Source organism: Dreissena polymorpha, unplaced genomic scaffold, assembly GCF_020536995.1.
Source record: "Dreissena polymorpha isolate Duluth1 unplaced genomic scaffold, UMN_Dpol_1.0 chrUn002, whole genome shotgun sequence".
NCBI lineage: Eukaryota > Metazoa > Mollusca > Bivalvia > Myida > Dreissenidae > Dreissena > Dreissena polymorpha.
In genome coordinates, this window is record NW_026273316.1 from 1024019 (window position 1) to 1041204 (window position 17186).

At 35.1% G+C, this 17186-nt stretch overlaps 2 protein-coding genes across 2 annotated transcripts in view; both read right to left on the reverse strand.

Moving 5' to 3' along the window:
• LOC127863184 (uncharacterized) overlaps positions 1-17186 on the reverse strand; it is a 352983-nt gene that overhangs the window by 284229 nt on the left and 51568 nt on the right. The window lies entirely within an intron of this gene.
• LOC127863178 (uncharacterized) overlaps positions 1-17186 on the reverse strand; it is a 208560-nt gene that overhangs the window by 56709 nt on the left and 134665 nt on the right. Inside the window, exon 1 of the mRNA XM_052402574.1 lies at positions 10144-10627. Coding sequence (XP_052258534.1) covers positions 10144-10481 — 338 coding nt within the window. The 5' untranslated portion in view covers positions 10482-10627. Of the gene's footprint in view, positions 1-10143 lie in introns of the transcript that reaches the window.

The following is a 17186-nucleotide window of genomic DNA, read 5'->3' on the forward strand; positions in this document are numbered from 1 at the left end:
AGCTGTGGGCGATGTATCTTGATCTGCTGATGAGCACACCTCTTGACTGGCTGTGGGTGATGCATCTTGACCTGCTGATGAGCACACCTTTTGACCAGCGGTGGGTGATGTATCTTGACCTGCTGATGAGCACACCTCTTGACCAGCTGTGGGCGATGTATCTTGACCTGCTGATGAGCACACCTCTTGACCAGCTGTGGGTGATGTATCTTGATGTGCTGATGGCCAAACCTCTTGACTAGCTGTAGGTGATGTATCATGACGTGCTGATGGCCAAACCTCTTGACTGGCTGTGTGTGATGTATCTTGACGTGCTGATGGCCAAACCTCTTGACAAGCTGTGGGTGATGTATCTTGCAGTGCTGATGGCCGAACATCTTGACTGGCTGTGTGTGATGCATCGTGACGAACTGATGGCCCAACATCTTGACTGGCTGCGGGTGATGTATCTTGATGTGCTGATGGCCGAACCTCTAGACTGGCTGTAGGTGATGTATCTTGACCTACATCCTGATTTGAAGGGATAAAATCATTACAAAAAAAAAATGCTAGAGTTTCGGTCAAAGATGTGCAGACTAATGAATTATACAATGAAAAACAAATTACAGGAGAAAATTGTCACATACACATACCTGAATAGGTAAAGTCAGAATTGTTAATATGTTTGTACACATTTTTAATTTAAATCAAAGTAAAATGAATAATCCAAAAACGTGTTCATTTGCAGTAAATATTGTAGATTTTCAATTTATTTTAGTCACTTTGTAATTCTTAACATATTTAAAAAGCTAGTTAAAGAAATATAAACAATAAAGCTTATGTTTTTATACCTTTAAGAACCCCTCCTTCATTGCAAACTCTACATCATTTAAGAAGGCCTCCAAGTTCTTAGGTTGTTTCTTTAAAGCCACTGAAATGAACAAAAAAATATTATTAAATTATAGGACTTTCTGTGTCATTAATAGGCATGCTTTGCGTATCTGAATTCCATCACTAGTGTGTCTTTTATCCCTGTTAGCAATATGTCTTTAATACATTATACCATTATATCCACAGCCTGTTAGCATTTATTGTTTATAATGTATGCGACTTTCTTAACTATAACAAGTAACAAATTCCAAAATGTGTGCAATTTCTATGGCTATAACTCGTGTCACTTTAACGTCCATAACCTAAGTGACTGTCATGTCCATAAATTGTGTGACTTTAATGTTAATAATTTAAGTAACTGTCATGTCCATAAATTGTGTGACTGTAATGTCCATAAGTTGTGTGACTTAATTGTCCATAACCTAAGTGACTGTCATGTCCATAAATTGTGTGACTTTAATGTTAATAATCTAAGTAACTGTAATGTCCATAAATTGTGTGAATGTAATGTCCATAAGTTGTGTGACTTAATTGTCCATAACCTAAGTGACTGTCATGTCCATAAATTGTGTGACTTTAACGTCCTAACTGTCATGTCCATAACTTGTGTGACTTTAACGTCCATAACCTAAGTGACTGTCATGTCTAAAAATTGTATGAATTAAATGTTAATAATCTAAGTAACTGTAATGTCCGTAACTTGTGTGGCTGTCATGTCCGTAAGTTGTGTGACTTAATTGTCCATAACCTAAGTGACTGTCATGTCCATAAATTGTGTGACTTTAATGTTAATGATCTAAGTAAGTGTTATGTCCATAACTTGTGTGATTGTAATGTCCGTAAGTTGTGTGACTTAATTGTCCATAACCTAAGTGACTGTCATGTCCATAAATTGTGTGACTTTAATGTTAATAATCTAAGTAACTGTAATGTCCGTAACTTGTGTGGCTGTCATGTCCATAAGTTGTGTGACTAAATTGTCCATAACCTAAGTGACTGTCATGTCCATAAATTGTGTGACTTTAATTTTATTAAACTATGTTTTCTGTCATGTCCATAACTTGTGTGACTTTAACGTCCTAAGTGTCATGTCCATAACTTGTGTGACTTTAACTTCCATAACCTAAGTGACTGTCATGTCTAAAAACTGTATGACTTAAATGTTAATAACCTAAGTAACTGTAATGTCCGTAACTTGTGTGGCTGTCATGTCCGTAAGTTGTGTGACTTAATTGTCCATAACCTAAGTGACTGTTATGTTCATAAATTGTGTGACTTTAAAGTTAATAATCTAAGTAAGTGTAATGTCCATAACTTGTGTGACTGTAATGTCCGTAAGTTGTGTGACTTAATTGTCCATAACCTTAGTGACTGTCATGTCTATAAATTGTGTGACTTTAATGTTAATAATCTAAGTAACTGTAATGTCCGTAACTTGTGTGGCTGTCATGTCCGTAAGTTGTGTGACTTAATTGTCCATAACCTAAGTGACTGTCATGTCCATAAATTGTGTGACTTTAATGTTAATAATCTAAGTAACTGTAATGTCCGTAACTTGTGTGGCTGTCATGTCCATAAGTTGTGTGACTTAATTGTCCATAACCTAAGTGACTGTCATGTCCATAAATTGTGTGACTTTAATTTTATTAAACTATGTTTTCTGTCATGTCCATAACTTGTGTGACTTTAACGTCCTAAGTGTCATGTCCATAACTTGTGTGACTTTAACTTCCATAACCTAAGTGACTGTCATGTCTAAAAATTGTATGACTTTAATGTTAATAATCTAAGTAACTGTAATGTCCGTAACTTGTGTGGCTGTCATGTCCGTAAGTTGTGTGACTTAATTGTCCATAACCTAAGTGACTGTAATGTCCATTAATTGTGTGACTTTAACTTTATTTTACTAAGTAACTGGCATGTCCATTACTTGTGTGACCTCAACGTCCATAACCTAAGTGACTGTCATGTCTATTAATTGTGTGACTTAAATGTAAATATTCTAAGTAACTGTAATGTCCGTAATTTGTGTGACTGTAATGTCCGTAAGCTGTGTGACTTAAATGTCCATAACCTAAGTGACTGTCATGTCCATAAATTGTGTGACTAATTTTATTAAACTAAGTAACTGTCATGTCCATAACTTGTGTGACTTTAACATCCATAACCTTAGTGACTGTCATGTCCATAAATTGTGTGACTGTACTGATCATCAAGTGAGTTATTGTTGAAATCAGGTATAAGTGAAAAATAAGATCGGACGCCATTTTAAATTTTTTGTGTGACTATTACAATGTCCATAAGTTGTGTGACTTAATTGTTCAATAACTAAGTGACTGTCTGACTTTAATTTTAAAGCTAACAAGAGTGCCAAACTGTCACAAGATACGCCCGTTCAAAGGTTTTGGACATCATGCTCAATGCTTGAAATGCACTAAGTGACCTCGAGACCTAGTTATAGACCTGGCATGACCCATATTTGAACTTGACCTAGATATCATTTAGACGTAACATCTGACTAAATTCGGTGAAGATCAGATGAAAACTACTTCAATTAGAGAGCGGACACCATGCTATATGCTTGAAATGCACTAAGTGACATCGTGACCTCGTTTTTGACCCGGCATGACCCATATTTGAACTTGACCTACATATTATCTAGACACAACTTCTGACCAAATTAGGTGAAGATTGGATGAAAACTACTTCAAATAGAGAGCGGACACCATGCTTAATGCTTGAAATGCACTAAGTAACCTCATGACCTCGTTTTTGACCCGGCATGATCCATATTCAATCTTGACCTCCATATCATCCAGACACATCTTCTGACCAAATTAGGTGAAGATTGGATGAAAACTACTTCAGAGAGCGGACACCATGCTTAATGCTTGAAGTGCACTAAGTGACCTCGTGACCTTGTTTTTTGGCCCGGCATGACACATATTTGAACTTTACCTACATATCATCTAGACACAACTTCTGACCAAGTTTGGTGAAGATCGGGTGAAAACGAGAGAGCGGACACAGTGCTTAATCCTTGAAATGCACTAAGTGATCCCGTGACCTAGTTTTTGACCCAGCATGACCAATATTCGAACTTGACCTAGATATTGTCTAGACACAACTTCTGACCAAGTATGGTGAAGATCGGATGAAAACTATTTGAATTAGAGAGCGTGGACGCCGCCCGCCAAGGGTGAAACTAAAATACGTCCAGTTTTTAAAAATGGGCGTATAAAAAGCAACCAATCAAATACATAACGAATAAACATTCCAACAATTCAAGTATTTGTGGGCTTTTTTCAAGAGAATGTAAAACTACCTGAACCACTGGAATTAAAAATATTCAGCTCAATATCAGTAGTTTAATATTTTATAAACACAATAACTATTATTTTCTCTTCTAGTATTTTTATTGGCCGATCATCAAGGCTGTAAAATTGGCTGAAAAAAGCCCTGCATTTACCTCAGAATTGTTGACAAACAAAATGAACATGCAAGTACCTTGTGTGTTCGTGTTGAATGTAATATTTATATTGACATGTACAAATGTATATTTATTTAAGTAATAACTTTCAACTGAATAGCACCAGGAAAACAAAATGAACACTGTCATAGAAAACTCTCAACAGTTCTGTTCCTCTTTTTTTATTAACTCATATCATTTTTTAATTGTTCATCTAGTGACAAACTTTACCCAGATTTAAACTTAACATAGATATCATTTTAAACTTAAAAACCTGCTTCAAAATGGTAGTCATTCTTTAATCAAGGATCAGAAAAGTTCACTATGCGCCCACTGAGCACCAATCTGTGATAGAAATGTTATAAATGGGACAACCAATTTTATTTGAACAGTTTTTTATAGAGACGTCATCAAATGTAACTATTATGTTACAGAGGACATTGGTGAGTTTTACTAAAAACAGCGTTCAATAAGCTAAACATAAACAAATAAACAAACATAACTTTTTTAACATCCTATTTGTACCAATGCATTTTTGTTTTTTCATCTCTAATTGTCCAGGGAAAGATTCAAGTTGCCCTTGGTCCACACTAAAACTGGAAGTACCACAGTGGATAATAAATAGATATTGAAATGACCAACACATTCTGTTTAATTTTAATGTTTTATCAAACAGTCAATAATAAAAACAAGAGCTGTTGAAGGACAGCACCGCTCGTCTTTTCCGATCGCTTGTCACAGAATATTTGCCCAGATCACATTTAAATTTTCAATATGTTCATGAAATCAAACACTGGGCTCCCGCTGGCAACCGCCATTTGAGCCATTGGCGACAGAATGAAGCAATTGGTAAAACAATTCTCAATTGGCTCATGCTAGCAAATAACCCGACTTCAGGAAACCAGATTTCCTAACAGTAAAAATGAAAGTAGCCAAGTCATGCGAGCAGAATCCTTGCAGCAGTTACATGTACTTCTATTTTATTAACACTACTGTAGAGTAACAATATTTGCTCAGACTGGTTTAACGTCTACATATTTTTTATTAGTTGCTAGTCTGGGACTAAAGACTTTTTGCATGCCACTTGCCCATATAATAAACTTAAATGTCAATGTACCGATTGATTTCAACTGTTTTTTGTTCAGTCCTTGTTAACAAATTTTTGATGATGATGCACATTTGGTTGTCAGAAAAGCTTACAATGAGCACTTCGTGCATTGGTGAACAAAAAGGTAAACATAAAAATATATACATACTAAGCATTGTCTTTTTCAATTTTCTTGGTAAATAATGGCAAGTACCCAGATTCGCGAGAATTGTGTTACCCAACTGTCACACCTTATAAGGGCAGATTGGGGCAAAATGAACACGGACACAATCATTTGTCTTGATATTTTATAAAAGCTGCATTTTAGTAGTTTTTGAATAAGTTTTATATAAATATTCATTTTCTAATATTTTAAAACGTTTCTTTAATCTTTAATAATCTACTCACATCCAAACCCACTGCATTACTGAAATAATTCCATCTATCTTATTATATAATATCTTCATCCGCATCTTCCCAACCGCATAATAATCAATCACTATAAAATATGTTGCTCCTATTCCATTCATCTGCATACACATCCGCATGTTCCCAAAATCCGCCCGCACAAAATCTCTTGTAGAGCCATTTTATGTGGATGGCATGCGGACAAGAGTTGTCTAGTTGAACAACAACATTGGTTTTATTATAGTAATTTTATCTTCGACAAGGCAATGAACATACCCATCCTATTTTAATAAAGTCTGAAGTATATTTATACTTTACGTTGTGAAACTTCAACTAATTGACAAGATGGTGAACTTTCCATATGTTTGGCGTCATGTAATATTGCCCTATATTTCTTTTTTAACCTATACCTTATGGCACGGTAACACTACAGAAAATTTACAGAAGTTTGTTAAATTCATATTTAAAATTCAAATTAAAATATGAAATATATGTATGCGCATGCGGAAGCACATGAATAAAAATCTTGCATATGAGAACATGTATTAAATGGAATAGCACCCGTACAGAAACCTGTGAGTGTGAAGTAAATGTCATCTTTAATTGAAGTATTGAATATACAATTCAGATGACTAAATGATTTGGTATATGTATTATACAAAACAAGCTAACATTAATAGACGGTTTACCTCATTGTGGGTCCTGGTTATACATCCAATGATAACCATAGAAACGATCCCATACATGCAAATAACGGTCAATCAATCTATACATAAATACTAATTCAACACAAACAACAGCTGTAAACACAGTCATGAGTATTATAAAAACTAAAATGATTATAAGTTCAACATTCATGCTTCAATGTTAAGTCAGCACATGTGGAGTTTCAAGATGACCAACTTCCTGTTAGACTTGTGGGACTCATTTTGTCCATCAAACATAAGTAGTGTTAAGATTTTGTATCATAGTGTTAATAAACATTTAATTTCAGGAAGTAAAACCTACCTAACAATAGGTGTCATTTCAAGGAGCTTTAGGTTCAATTAATTTTGTTCAAATAATGGATATCCAACTTCAATTCCTCAGCAAACTTAATAATCACCAATGCATCTTTCAAAGAAAATAAGAAAATCCTACAATATGATTCACTGAAAACAATGTAATGATCAATGTTTTTGCTTGAGCAATACGCATTTGTTTGCTCGTAAGATGTAAAGCTTGAAACATGTAGGCAACCAACACATGGTTTCCCTGGAAAAGCCGCCATTTTAAGACACTAAGGTAATGGATACAATTGACAGGTACCTAGTTTCTTCGGCACCTATTACTTCGACATCGTAATGAAATGATGCTTCGGCACTCGGGTTTGACTAGATCGGAATTCCCAGTTTGTCCAATCTAATTAAAATCGTATTATGGGGGCAGCTGCCCCCACACCGCTGCTTTAATTTTTTTTCTTACAAAATGGCGGCGTCTTTTTAACGTTGCTAACGACGAGTAGGTGCGCGTTAAAAAACAGCGAAATTATTAACAACTAGTGGAAGCAATGTGCGTTTTCTCGTCGAAAAGTCGTTGTGCTTATGGCATATTCAATGTAAAAAAATGAGACACAAATTAAATATTGCATTTCCCGATCACTGTGTGGCCAATAAAACATATTTCAAAATGACCTTATTTATTCCTGTTTTCATTGCTTAAACTGGGTGCCATTAGTCATTCACAAAAAGAAAACATCTAAATGGATTATACATATAGAAAGAAAACATACGAAACTTACCTCACATATGGTTCTATAAAATATAAATCCGTTATCTGTTATGTTGGTTTCTGCGACGTTTAAACAGTCCCACTACACACAAGCCACATGTCCATCACGCGGGAGAACGCAGGTGCACGCGCATGCGTCGATTAGAAAGCCTGGTGTTCATTGGCTCGTCTTTTTTTATAAACAGGCTTCTGATTGCCTCAAATATAGACGCTCAAACTTTCACGGACACTTGCAAAAATAAAATTTACGGACTCGTCCATCGCATAGACAGTTTTACATGGACATCCTTTGGACACACTTTGGACAAAAACGTTGTGCGACTTCTCCAGATCGGTTTAAAGTTGCACAAGACACATTTTGACGAACTTTGGGCAAATGTATTGTGCGACTAGTCGCACAATGAAATTAAGACACACAATGTATATCTAGGCATAAAAAAAGTTGCACAATGTATCATTCGTGAGAACGGACAGACGGACGGACAGACGGACAAGACCAATTACTATATCCCCTCCGAAAAAAAATTTGGCGGGGATAATAATGCAGGCCTCATGTCAAATTAGAATTTAAGACAATCATATCATGGGCAAATATTATGTCCAAGAGAGCCATTATGGCCCTTATATGCTGACCTGAGTTCCAGGACATTGTGGAACACTTCAATTAATGATCTTTGTTTTAACCCACTTGACCCATATAAAAACATGGACTTTGTATTGTCAACATAAATGATTTGATACAATTTCATTAAGATTAGTCATTAATGGGTCCTCTAGAGGGGATTCAAGTTTTGTTTCAATTTTTTTCCTGGTGACCTCGTTTTTTGACGAACCTGACCCAGATTGGAACTTGGCCTAGATATGCTCAAGATAAAACTTCAATTCTCTAGTTGCATCGAGCTTGAATCATAAATGTTGCCACTAGAGTGGTAAGAATTTTGTTTAAGATTTGACCTGATGACCTTGTTTATTATTTGACTTTAATAATGTCTTATTTTGGGGAGAAATCACTAAATCAATGTTAAGCAAATTTCGAGAATATTGAGGAAACAGATATGACTTCTACAGTGTTCACAGGCTTTTCTTTTAATATGACCTTGTGATCTAGTTTTGACCTCAGCCCTCATATCATTTGGACAAATTGTATGACCTCAAAAGTTTTCAAATTGGCCGAGATATCATTGGAACAAATGATCGCACGAGGATAATATAATCAGTGTGGCCTCTAGATTTTGTCATATTTTATTCAGTTTGACCTTGTGACTTAGTTTTACACCCTACATGATCCAGTTTTGATCTAGATATAATTGGGAAAAATGTTCGTTCCAAATGTCACAAAAATTGAGCAATAAATATTATCTACAAGTCTGTTCACTAAACTTTTCTTCAATTTAACAAAGTGTTCTAGTTTAACATCTAACATGACAAGTTTCAAACTCCACTGGTATCATTTCAGAAAAGGAATTTTTACACTTGGCTTTTTTCTGAAATATGTCTTGTAATCCATATACAGTCAATCTTGTGGATGCTACCACTTGAATTAATCAACCTTTGTCTTATGCCACCACTTTGAATTCCCCCTGACCATTTTCACTCTATTTTGACATTGTAATAAGCGAATTTTGTCTGACGCGACCAGCAACCGCTGATTTTTTTAGTATTTTGATGTCCAAATATTCAATTAAGCGACCATGTGGTGATACAATATTAAAATCTGTTAATCGTTCAAGGACAGTCTTGATTGATGGTTTATCGTAAGTTTGACATAATCAAAGGAAAGCCGCTTCCTGTCAAGAAGCCATAAAACAACACTTTCTCCTCTATAAAATTGGCTTCCTTGGTCTCACTCAACATGCTAAACCAACCATGTAATGGCACGTGCATAGCCCTGCCTTTTGAATCTTTTATTGAGAACGAAGGTGGAGTTAACGGTTACGAGCTAAGACCGATTCGTCGATATTGAACATGTGATTCACACATGTTCAGTCCCAATCATTTGCAGTCGTAATTATTGGGCATAAACTTTGAAACAATTAATAAAGTTGTCTTGGCTTTCCGCGAAAGGCTGAGTAGATCCAATATACCAACATCCTGTACATTTCCAAAATAAATGGCGAACGTTTGTGTTTATGAAATTCTTAAACCACTAATATCTGGATTATTTCATATAATTTAAACGTTGACCACGATAGTTGTGTCACAGAATCCGTCTATAAATTTGATACTGACAATGATTTTACTTTTTTTTCCAGAATGGTCTTTTTTAATTTAAAGACAGTTTTATTAAGAGACCAATTTTAGTTACTCCCTTTTGTGGTGTCTTAAAACAAGATTTCTGTTCTTGAACCATGGACATGTTATTTCTAAATTAACACAAATTAACAAGTTAAAGCTGAGCAAAAAATTGCACACATACAATGATTTGGAAATACTGACATAACTTATTACAATAATCCAAACAAAGCCAAGTGGAAGATGGTAATTGCATACTATAATGCAATTAGTGATACTGATATAAAAATAAGTAATTATAAGCTACCTGTGATTAAGCTCAACACATCTAGAGCAGCACAGCTGACTGTGGTCCGGGCAGTACATTGTTAACTTTTCAACCTTGTGTATGACACATGTTAAAAGAGAATTCTCCATCTTCTTAGAAAGTGGCCATTTCTTTATTTTATCCTTTCCATAAGGAGATTTTTTATAAAACCACCGACTATGCTGTCTGTGGGAGTTTATACATGAACTGCAGAAGTATTTAAGACATTTTTTACAGTAAAAATCTGCATTAACTTCTTGAGACCGCTCTTTCTCGCAGATTGTACAACAATAATATTTAACCACATTGGAATCTCTGGAAACTGCAAATGTCGCCATTTTGATAATTCACTTTCAACAAAAAAGATTTTACAATTTAAAATCAATTGAAATATTTATGTTTAAGTATATGTTTACAATAAATATCCCAGAAAACACACAAACAATATTATTAAACAGATACAGGTAATAAGAAATTTCAAACAGAACCAAGTTAACCGTCAAATGGCGCTTGTATGATAGGAGTAAACAATGTAACTATGTATACTGTCACCTGACTGTTTGGTAACAGGGTTATTGCATACTTTAAACTGCACCAAAGAAGCTTTGTAGATAAAAACTTTAAACCAGATTATTTAACACACCACATTTAATTGCTATAATAAATGACATGTTATGAATAATTTATGAACATGTAATTATAATTATAATAAAGTACATTAAGGTTCTAACATCAACCAATTTTATTAGTGTTACATAATATATCAGATCCTTCTCCTTAAACAGTATTTAAAACTTAAATTAAAATGCAATTGCGCTAATTGATTAGTGTTTATATTGCAGTAAAAAGCATTAGTGATACAAATTCTGTTTAAAACATATGTATAAATTAAATTTACAACTCATGTGTTGGATGCATTAAATATTAGTTTTGGGTGGGTCATTCAGCCAGCTAATGAGAAGGTTGTGACCTTTATATTTTGTTAAACTATCAACATACTTTAAAGATTTTATTAACAAATATGTCAAACTGATTAGGTTATTTAAAATATGTGCTGACAAAAAAGGACATTTAATGAACAATTAGCAGCAGAAAATTACTTATTAAAACATTCATTATTGTAGCTGGGGTGAACTGAAATCTCTTAAATCTATACAAATTGCTGTTGCTGATGTGAGTGTCAACTTACCTAGTAAAATGTTGAGATGCAACCTTAAAACAAGAGATAAGTTTGTCAGAAACACAATGCCCCCTATTGTGCCGCTTTGAAGCCATATATTTGACATTTGACCTTAAAGGATGACATTGACCTTGACCTTTCACCACTCAAAATGTGCAGCTCCATGAGATACACATGCATGCCAAATATCAAGTTGCTATCTTCAATATTGCAAAAGTAATGACCAAGGTTAAAATTTTGGGACACACACAAGGACAGGCAGGCAGGCAGGCAGGCAGGCAGGCAGGCAGGCAGGCAGGCAGGCAGGCAGGCAGTAAGGGTATCACGTTTACATATTTTTCTAAACGTTTAAACGAAATGAAATAAACGAAATGTTACCGTTTAAACGGTATCCCTATGTCCGTTAAAAAAGCATCAGTACCATTGCATTTCCAAACTAAAAATAGTAATTATTTCCGGAAGTAATATTCAGTGCATATCCCATTCGCGCAATACGTCATATTAAAACCATAAAGTATTATAAACCAGACCATCCGTATCACCACATGTGTATTCGTCATTCTATATAAAAAAATGAATGTCGAAAATAATCTAAAATCAATGAAAAATACTTTATCCGAAAACGACACTCCGAAAAAAATGTACGTATTTTGCACATGAAATACAATGTGCATATCGTTTGACCGCAGAAAATGAAAAACCAGTTAACTAGCAAAAATGTAATCAATATATAATTTGGTTAAAGTATTGCTTTTCAACATGCTACCGCAGTGTTTTACTTTGCTCAATCACTTAAAATATTTCAAGATGGCGGCATACGCACTGTTTTGTTGCCATGTTGTAAGATTTTCGGAAAGTAGCGAAGATTTTCCGTTAGTTTTCGTTCATGTATGTGCCATCCTCTAACCAATCAGAAATAAATTACTGCCGAAGTGGGTAGCCCGGATTTACCACAAGTACCCGGATTTCGCAGTTCGTCGTCGCTATACTTCGTACAGCTAGCCGGCTACGTTATTTGCACCAAATATTTATTATATTGATATTGACTATTGATTAAACGTTTATTGTTTTGGTAAACGTTTATGAGCAAAACACAAAACGCGACCATTTAAACGTGATAGCCTTAGCAGGCAGACAGACAGACAGACAGACAGACAGACAGACTGGCAATAAACAATATACCCCCCTGATCATTTGATCCAGGGGCATAATTAGTAGCAGTCCAAATTAAGGAAACTTTTATCTAGGCAGAAAGGTCAGTTTAGGTTCATTGTCTGGCTTTAGTACCCTTTCAGCTGCATACACAGGTTGAACATATATTCATCAGCTATACATTCAGTTAAATTTCAGTCAATATCAATAACAAAATCTGGTTTTACAACAGTTATGCAAAACCCAGTACAAAATCGACAATATAATTGTTATAAAACATAATATATATGCCTCTCCGGCTATGCAATAAGATATTAACCCTTTACAATTTAGATACTTATTTTAAAGCATTTGTTGTCCCTTAGAACGTTATATTTAATTAAAGACCTTTCTTACTAAATTTAAGTTTTAAAGGCTTCATTATCAACCATGATAATGAGATACTGATAAGCATCAAACAGCATAAAACATGAACAGACTGCGAGTTACTTATTTCAAGTTATTTCAAGTTTGATAGCAATAGCTTGGGTGGGAAGTTTGGACGGTCCGTCAAAAATAAAGTAAATAAATATTTGTTTGTTTTTTTTTAAATCATAGTTCAAAGAAAAAAAATATTATTTTTGGGTTGGGTAGGGGGGATGATGGGGGGGTATAATGTGGGGTGTGGTCATTTGTTAGACGATCTTTCAAAAATAAAAAGAGGAAAAAACAATATTTTTTGGGGGCGGGTGGGGGGCAGGGATTCTGGGTTTCAGTGACATATGACGCATGATAACAGCCATCCTCAACAGGACACTATTCTTCAGTGACATATGGCACATGATTACAGGTATCCTACAGTATAATATTCTCCAGTGACATATCACACATGATTACAGGTATCCTACAATCCTACAGGATAATATTCTCCAGTGACAAATGGCACATGATAACAGGTATCATTAACAGAATACTCGTCAAAATTGCAAGTTCAAAGTGTATAACGACTTTTAGAAAGTGAACATTAGATTCTGATAATTATGAGACTCATTCGAAAAATACAAACGTTCCCTCGCTAACATTCACCAGCTAGCAAACAAAAAACAAACAAAGACAGTTGTTAATCAGAATTTCATTTCCTTCAATATGATTTCCAAACACAATCTATGCGGTGTGAACTCGTTATATCCTCAAAACTAATACAAATGCTTATTTTATTTGACTGTTGTGCTATGGGCTCTATGTAGTAGGTCATATGCTAGCACACATTTAGATTATTTATATACTACACATTAATTGATAATTATTATTATTATATAAATATTATATTTCCCTTTTTGTGTTTTCAGATTACCAGAAAGCTGGAGCACCCAAGCTGTGGCAACATATTCAGGCTGCTAAGAAGGTGTCAATCAACAAGACTTACAACTGATTGAATGTGCCTTTATTTAATGAACAATGTTAAATGTGTTGTTATTATAAATAATACTGTTATTAAATCAATTCCTTAAACATACTGTAAAATTCTCAGTTTTTGTTGGTATTATAATAACATGATCTTCATTGCCAAAATGTAGCCAGATTGTGGCGACAACTTTTTAAATTTGGCGAAAGTAAGTGGCGACAACTTTTTAAAGCCCAGAGGGAACCCTGGTTAACATCTTGAATCATTCCTAGGACACTGGAACTGTTATCAAATTGTGCTTTATTGTTTTCTGAAATAGGTGATCAAGTGCTCCAATAGCTGAACATTGTTAGTTTGTAGGGTTGAAATGAAATGAAACATGTTATAACAAGAGCACCGCCTTGCGGGTGCAGACCGCTCATCTATTTTCTTTTTAAAGGTGAAGGGACTCTCATTTTCAATCACAAAGGAGGGAGGAGTGGAGTGAAGAGGGGTGTATAGTGTGGGGTTGTGGATATTTATTACATTATCTTCCAAAAAAGCGAAAAAAAAAAAAAAAAAATCGGGGGGGGGGGGGGGGGGGGGGGGGGGGGGGGGGTTGGGTGCGATGGTTGGACGGTATTTCAAACATAACCGTTTTAAAAAAAAAATGGGGGGGTATAGTGTGAGGGTGTGGTGATAATTTGTGAGATGATCTTAAAAAAAAAAAAATCAAAAAAAAAAAATTGGGGGGGGGGGGTGGGGTGGGGTGGGGGTATAGTGTGAGGGTGTGGTGGTCATTTGTGAGATGATCTTAAAAAAAAAAAAAAAAAATTAGGGGGGGGGAGGGGGGAGGGCACGGGGGAGGGGGGGAGGGCACGGGGGATGGTTTGGGTGAAGTCTATTGTGGTATGTCAGGTAAGAGTAGTTTCATCAAAGTATCAATCAAATCTAATCATAAATAAAGAAGTTATGGCAATTTTAGCAAAATTTAATAATTTGACCTTGAGAGTCAAGGTCATTCAAAGGTCAAAGTAAAATTCAAGTTGCCAGGTACAGTAACCTCATGATAGCATGTAAGTATTTGAAGTTTGAAAGCAATAGCCTTGATACTTCGAGTGGATCGAAACACAAAATTTAACCATATATTAAAAGTTACTAAGTCAAAAAAGGGCCATAATTCCGTAACAATGACAACCAGAGTTATGCAACTTGTCCTTTTACTGTACCCTTATGATAGTTTGTGAGTGTTCCAAGTATGAAAGCAATATCTATGATACTTTAGGGGTAAAGTGGACCAAAACATAAATCTTAACCAAATTTAAAGTATAAATGGCCCATAATTCCGTCCAAATGCCAGTCAGAGTTACATAACTTTGCCTGCACCGTCCCCTTATGATAGTTCATAAATCTTGCAAGTATGAAAGTAATAGCTTTGATACTGTATGAATAAAGTGGACCTAAACACAAAACTTAATCAAATTTTCAATTTTCTAAGTATAAAAAGGGCACATAATTCTGTCAAAATGCCAGTCAGAGTTACATTACTTTGCCTGCACAGTCCCCTTATGATAGTTAGTAAGTGTTGCAAGTATGAAAGCAATAGCTTTGATGCTTAAGGAATAAAATGGACCTAAACACAAAACTTAACCAAAATTGTCAATTTTCCAAGTATAAAAAGGGCACATAATTCTGTCAAAATGCATGCAAGAGTTATCTAACTTTGCCTGCCCAGTCCCCTCATGATAGTAAGTAAGTGTACCAAGTTTGAATGCAATAGCATTGATACTTACTGAGAAAAGTGGAACTAAACGCAAAACTTAACCAAAATTTTCAATTTTTTAAGTATAAAAAGGGCACATAATTCTGTCAAAATGCACGCCAGAGTTATCTAACTTTGCCTGTCCAGTCCCCTCATGATAGTAAGTAAGTGTACCAAGTTTGAATGCAATAGCATTGATACTTTCTGAGAAAAGTGGACCTAAACGCAAAACTTAACCGGACGCCGACGCCTACGCCAACGCCAACGCCAACGCCGACGCCGACGCCAAGGTGATGACAATAGCTCATAATTTTTTTTCAAAAAATAGATGAGCTAACAAGAGATGTGTTTGTCAGAAACACAATGCCCCCTATTGCGCCGCTTTGAAGCCATATATTTGACCTTTGACCTTGACCTTTCACCACTCATAATGTGCAGCTCCATGAGAAGTAAGTAAGAGATTGAATTGAGAAATTAAATTTTTTTTTTTTAATTTTTGACCTTTGACCTTGAAGGATGACCTTGACATTTCACCACTCAAAATGTTCAGCTCCAGGAGATACACATGCATGCCAAATATCAAGTTTCTATCATCAATATTTAAAAAGTAATGGCCAATGTTAAAGTTTTCGGATGGAATATTTGACATTTGACCTTGAAGGATGACCTTGACCTTTCACCACTCAAAATGTTCAGCTCCAGGAGATACACATGCATGCCGAATATGAAGTTGCTATCTTCAATAGTGACAAAGCTATGGCCAATGTTAAAGTTTTCGGACGGAATATTTGACATTTGACCTTGAAGGATGACCTTCACCTTCACCTTTCACCATTCAAAACGTTCAACTCCAGGAGATACACATGCATGCTAAATATCAAGTTGCTATATTAAATATTGAAAAAGTTATGACCATTAAAGTTTTCGGACGGACAGACTGACATACTGACTGACGGACAGTTCAACTGCTATGTCATGCCACCCTACCTGGGGCATAAAAACATGTATGGGTCCTTAATTGAAATTGTATGAGTACTGATGGCATGCACCAAAATCAAATCAGAGTTTGCAGAATCACATGAATTCCATCCCTTATTGTAGTTATCTTAGTTTGAGATAAATATTTAAAGTCAACAATCTTACCTAAGATGTTTCTACGAGCATGAGACGATAACCCAAAATGCCCTATGGATGTTCTAACATTTAACCTGTTTAATCTTGTCAGGTGATTTTATGACATGAGAGCATTTGTATAGGTGAAGTGAATGTTAGATAAATGAAATATTATCTGACTTTATCTCTTTGTTTTTCCATTTATAGAACATGGGATGATTGACCTATTTGTACTTTGCCCTAATGCATGATATACAGATATAAGTTGCAAAATATTTGTCAAATAAGCAGTTAATATTCTTGTGCACGTTTATTGAATCTTTGGGTTTCTTTGCATGTCACACTGCACATACTGAACTAATCAAATAGAACAAGCTAAGTTGTTCTTACAAATTCAATAATAATCTCAAAATATTGACTGAAATATGACCTTACTATTGTTTGTTTCATATTCATGTTAAACATAATATTAT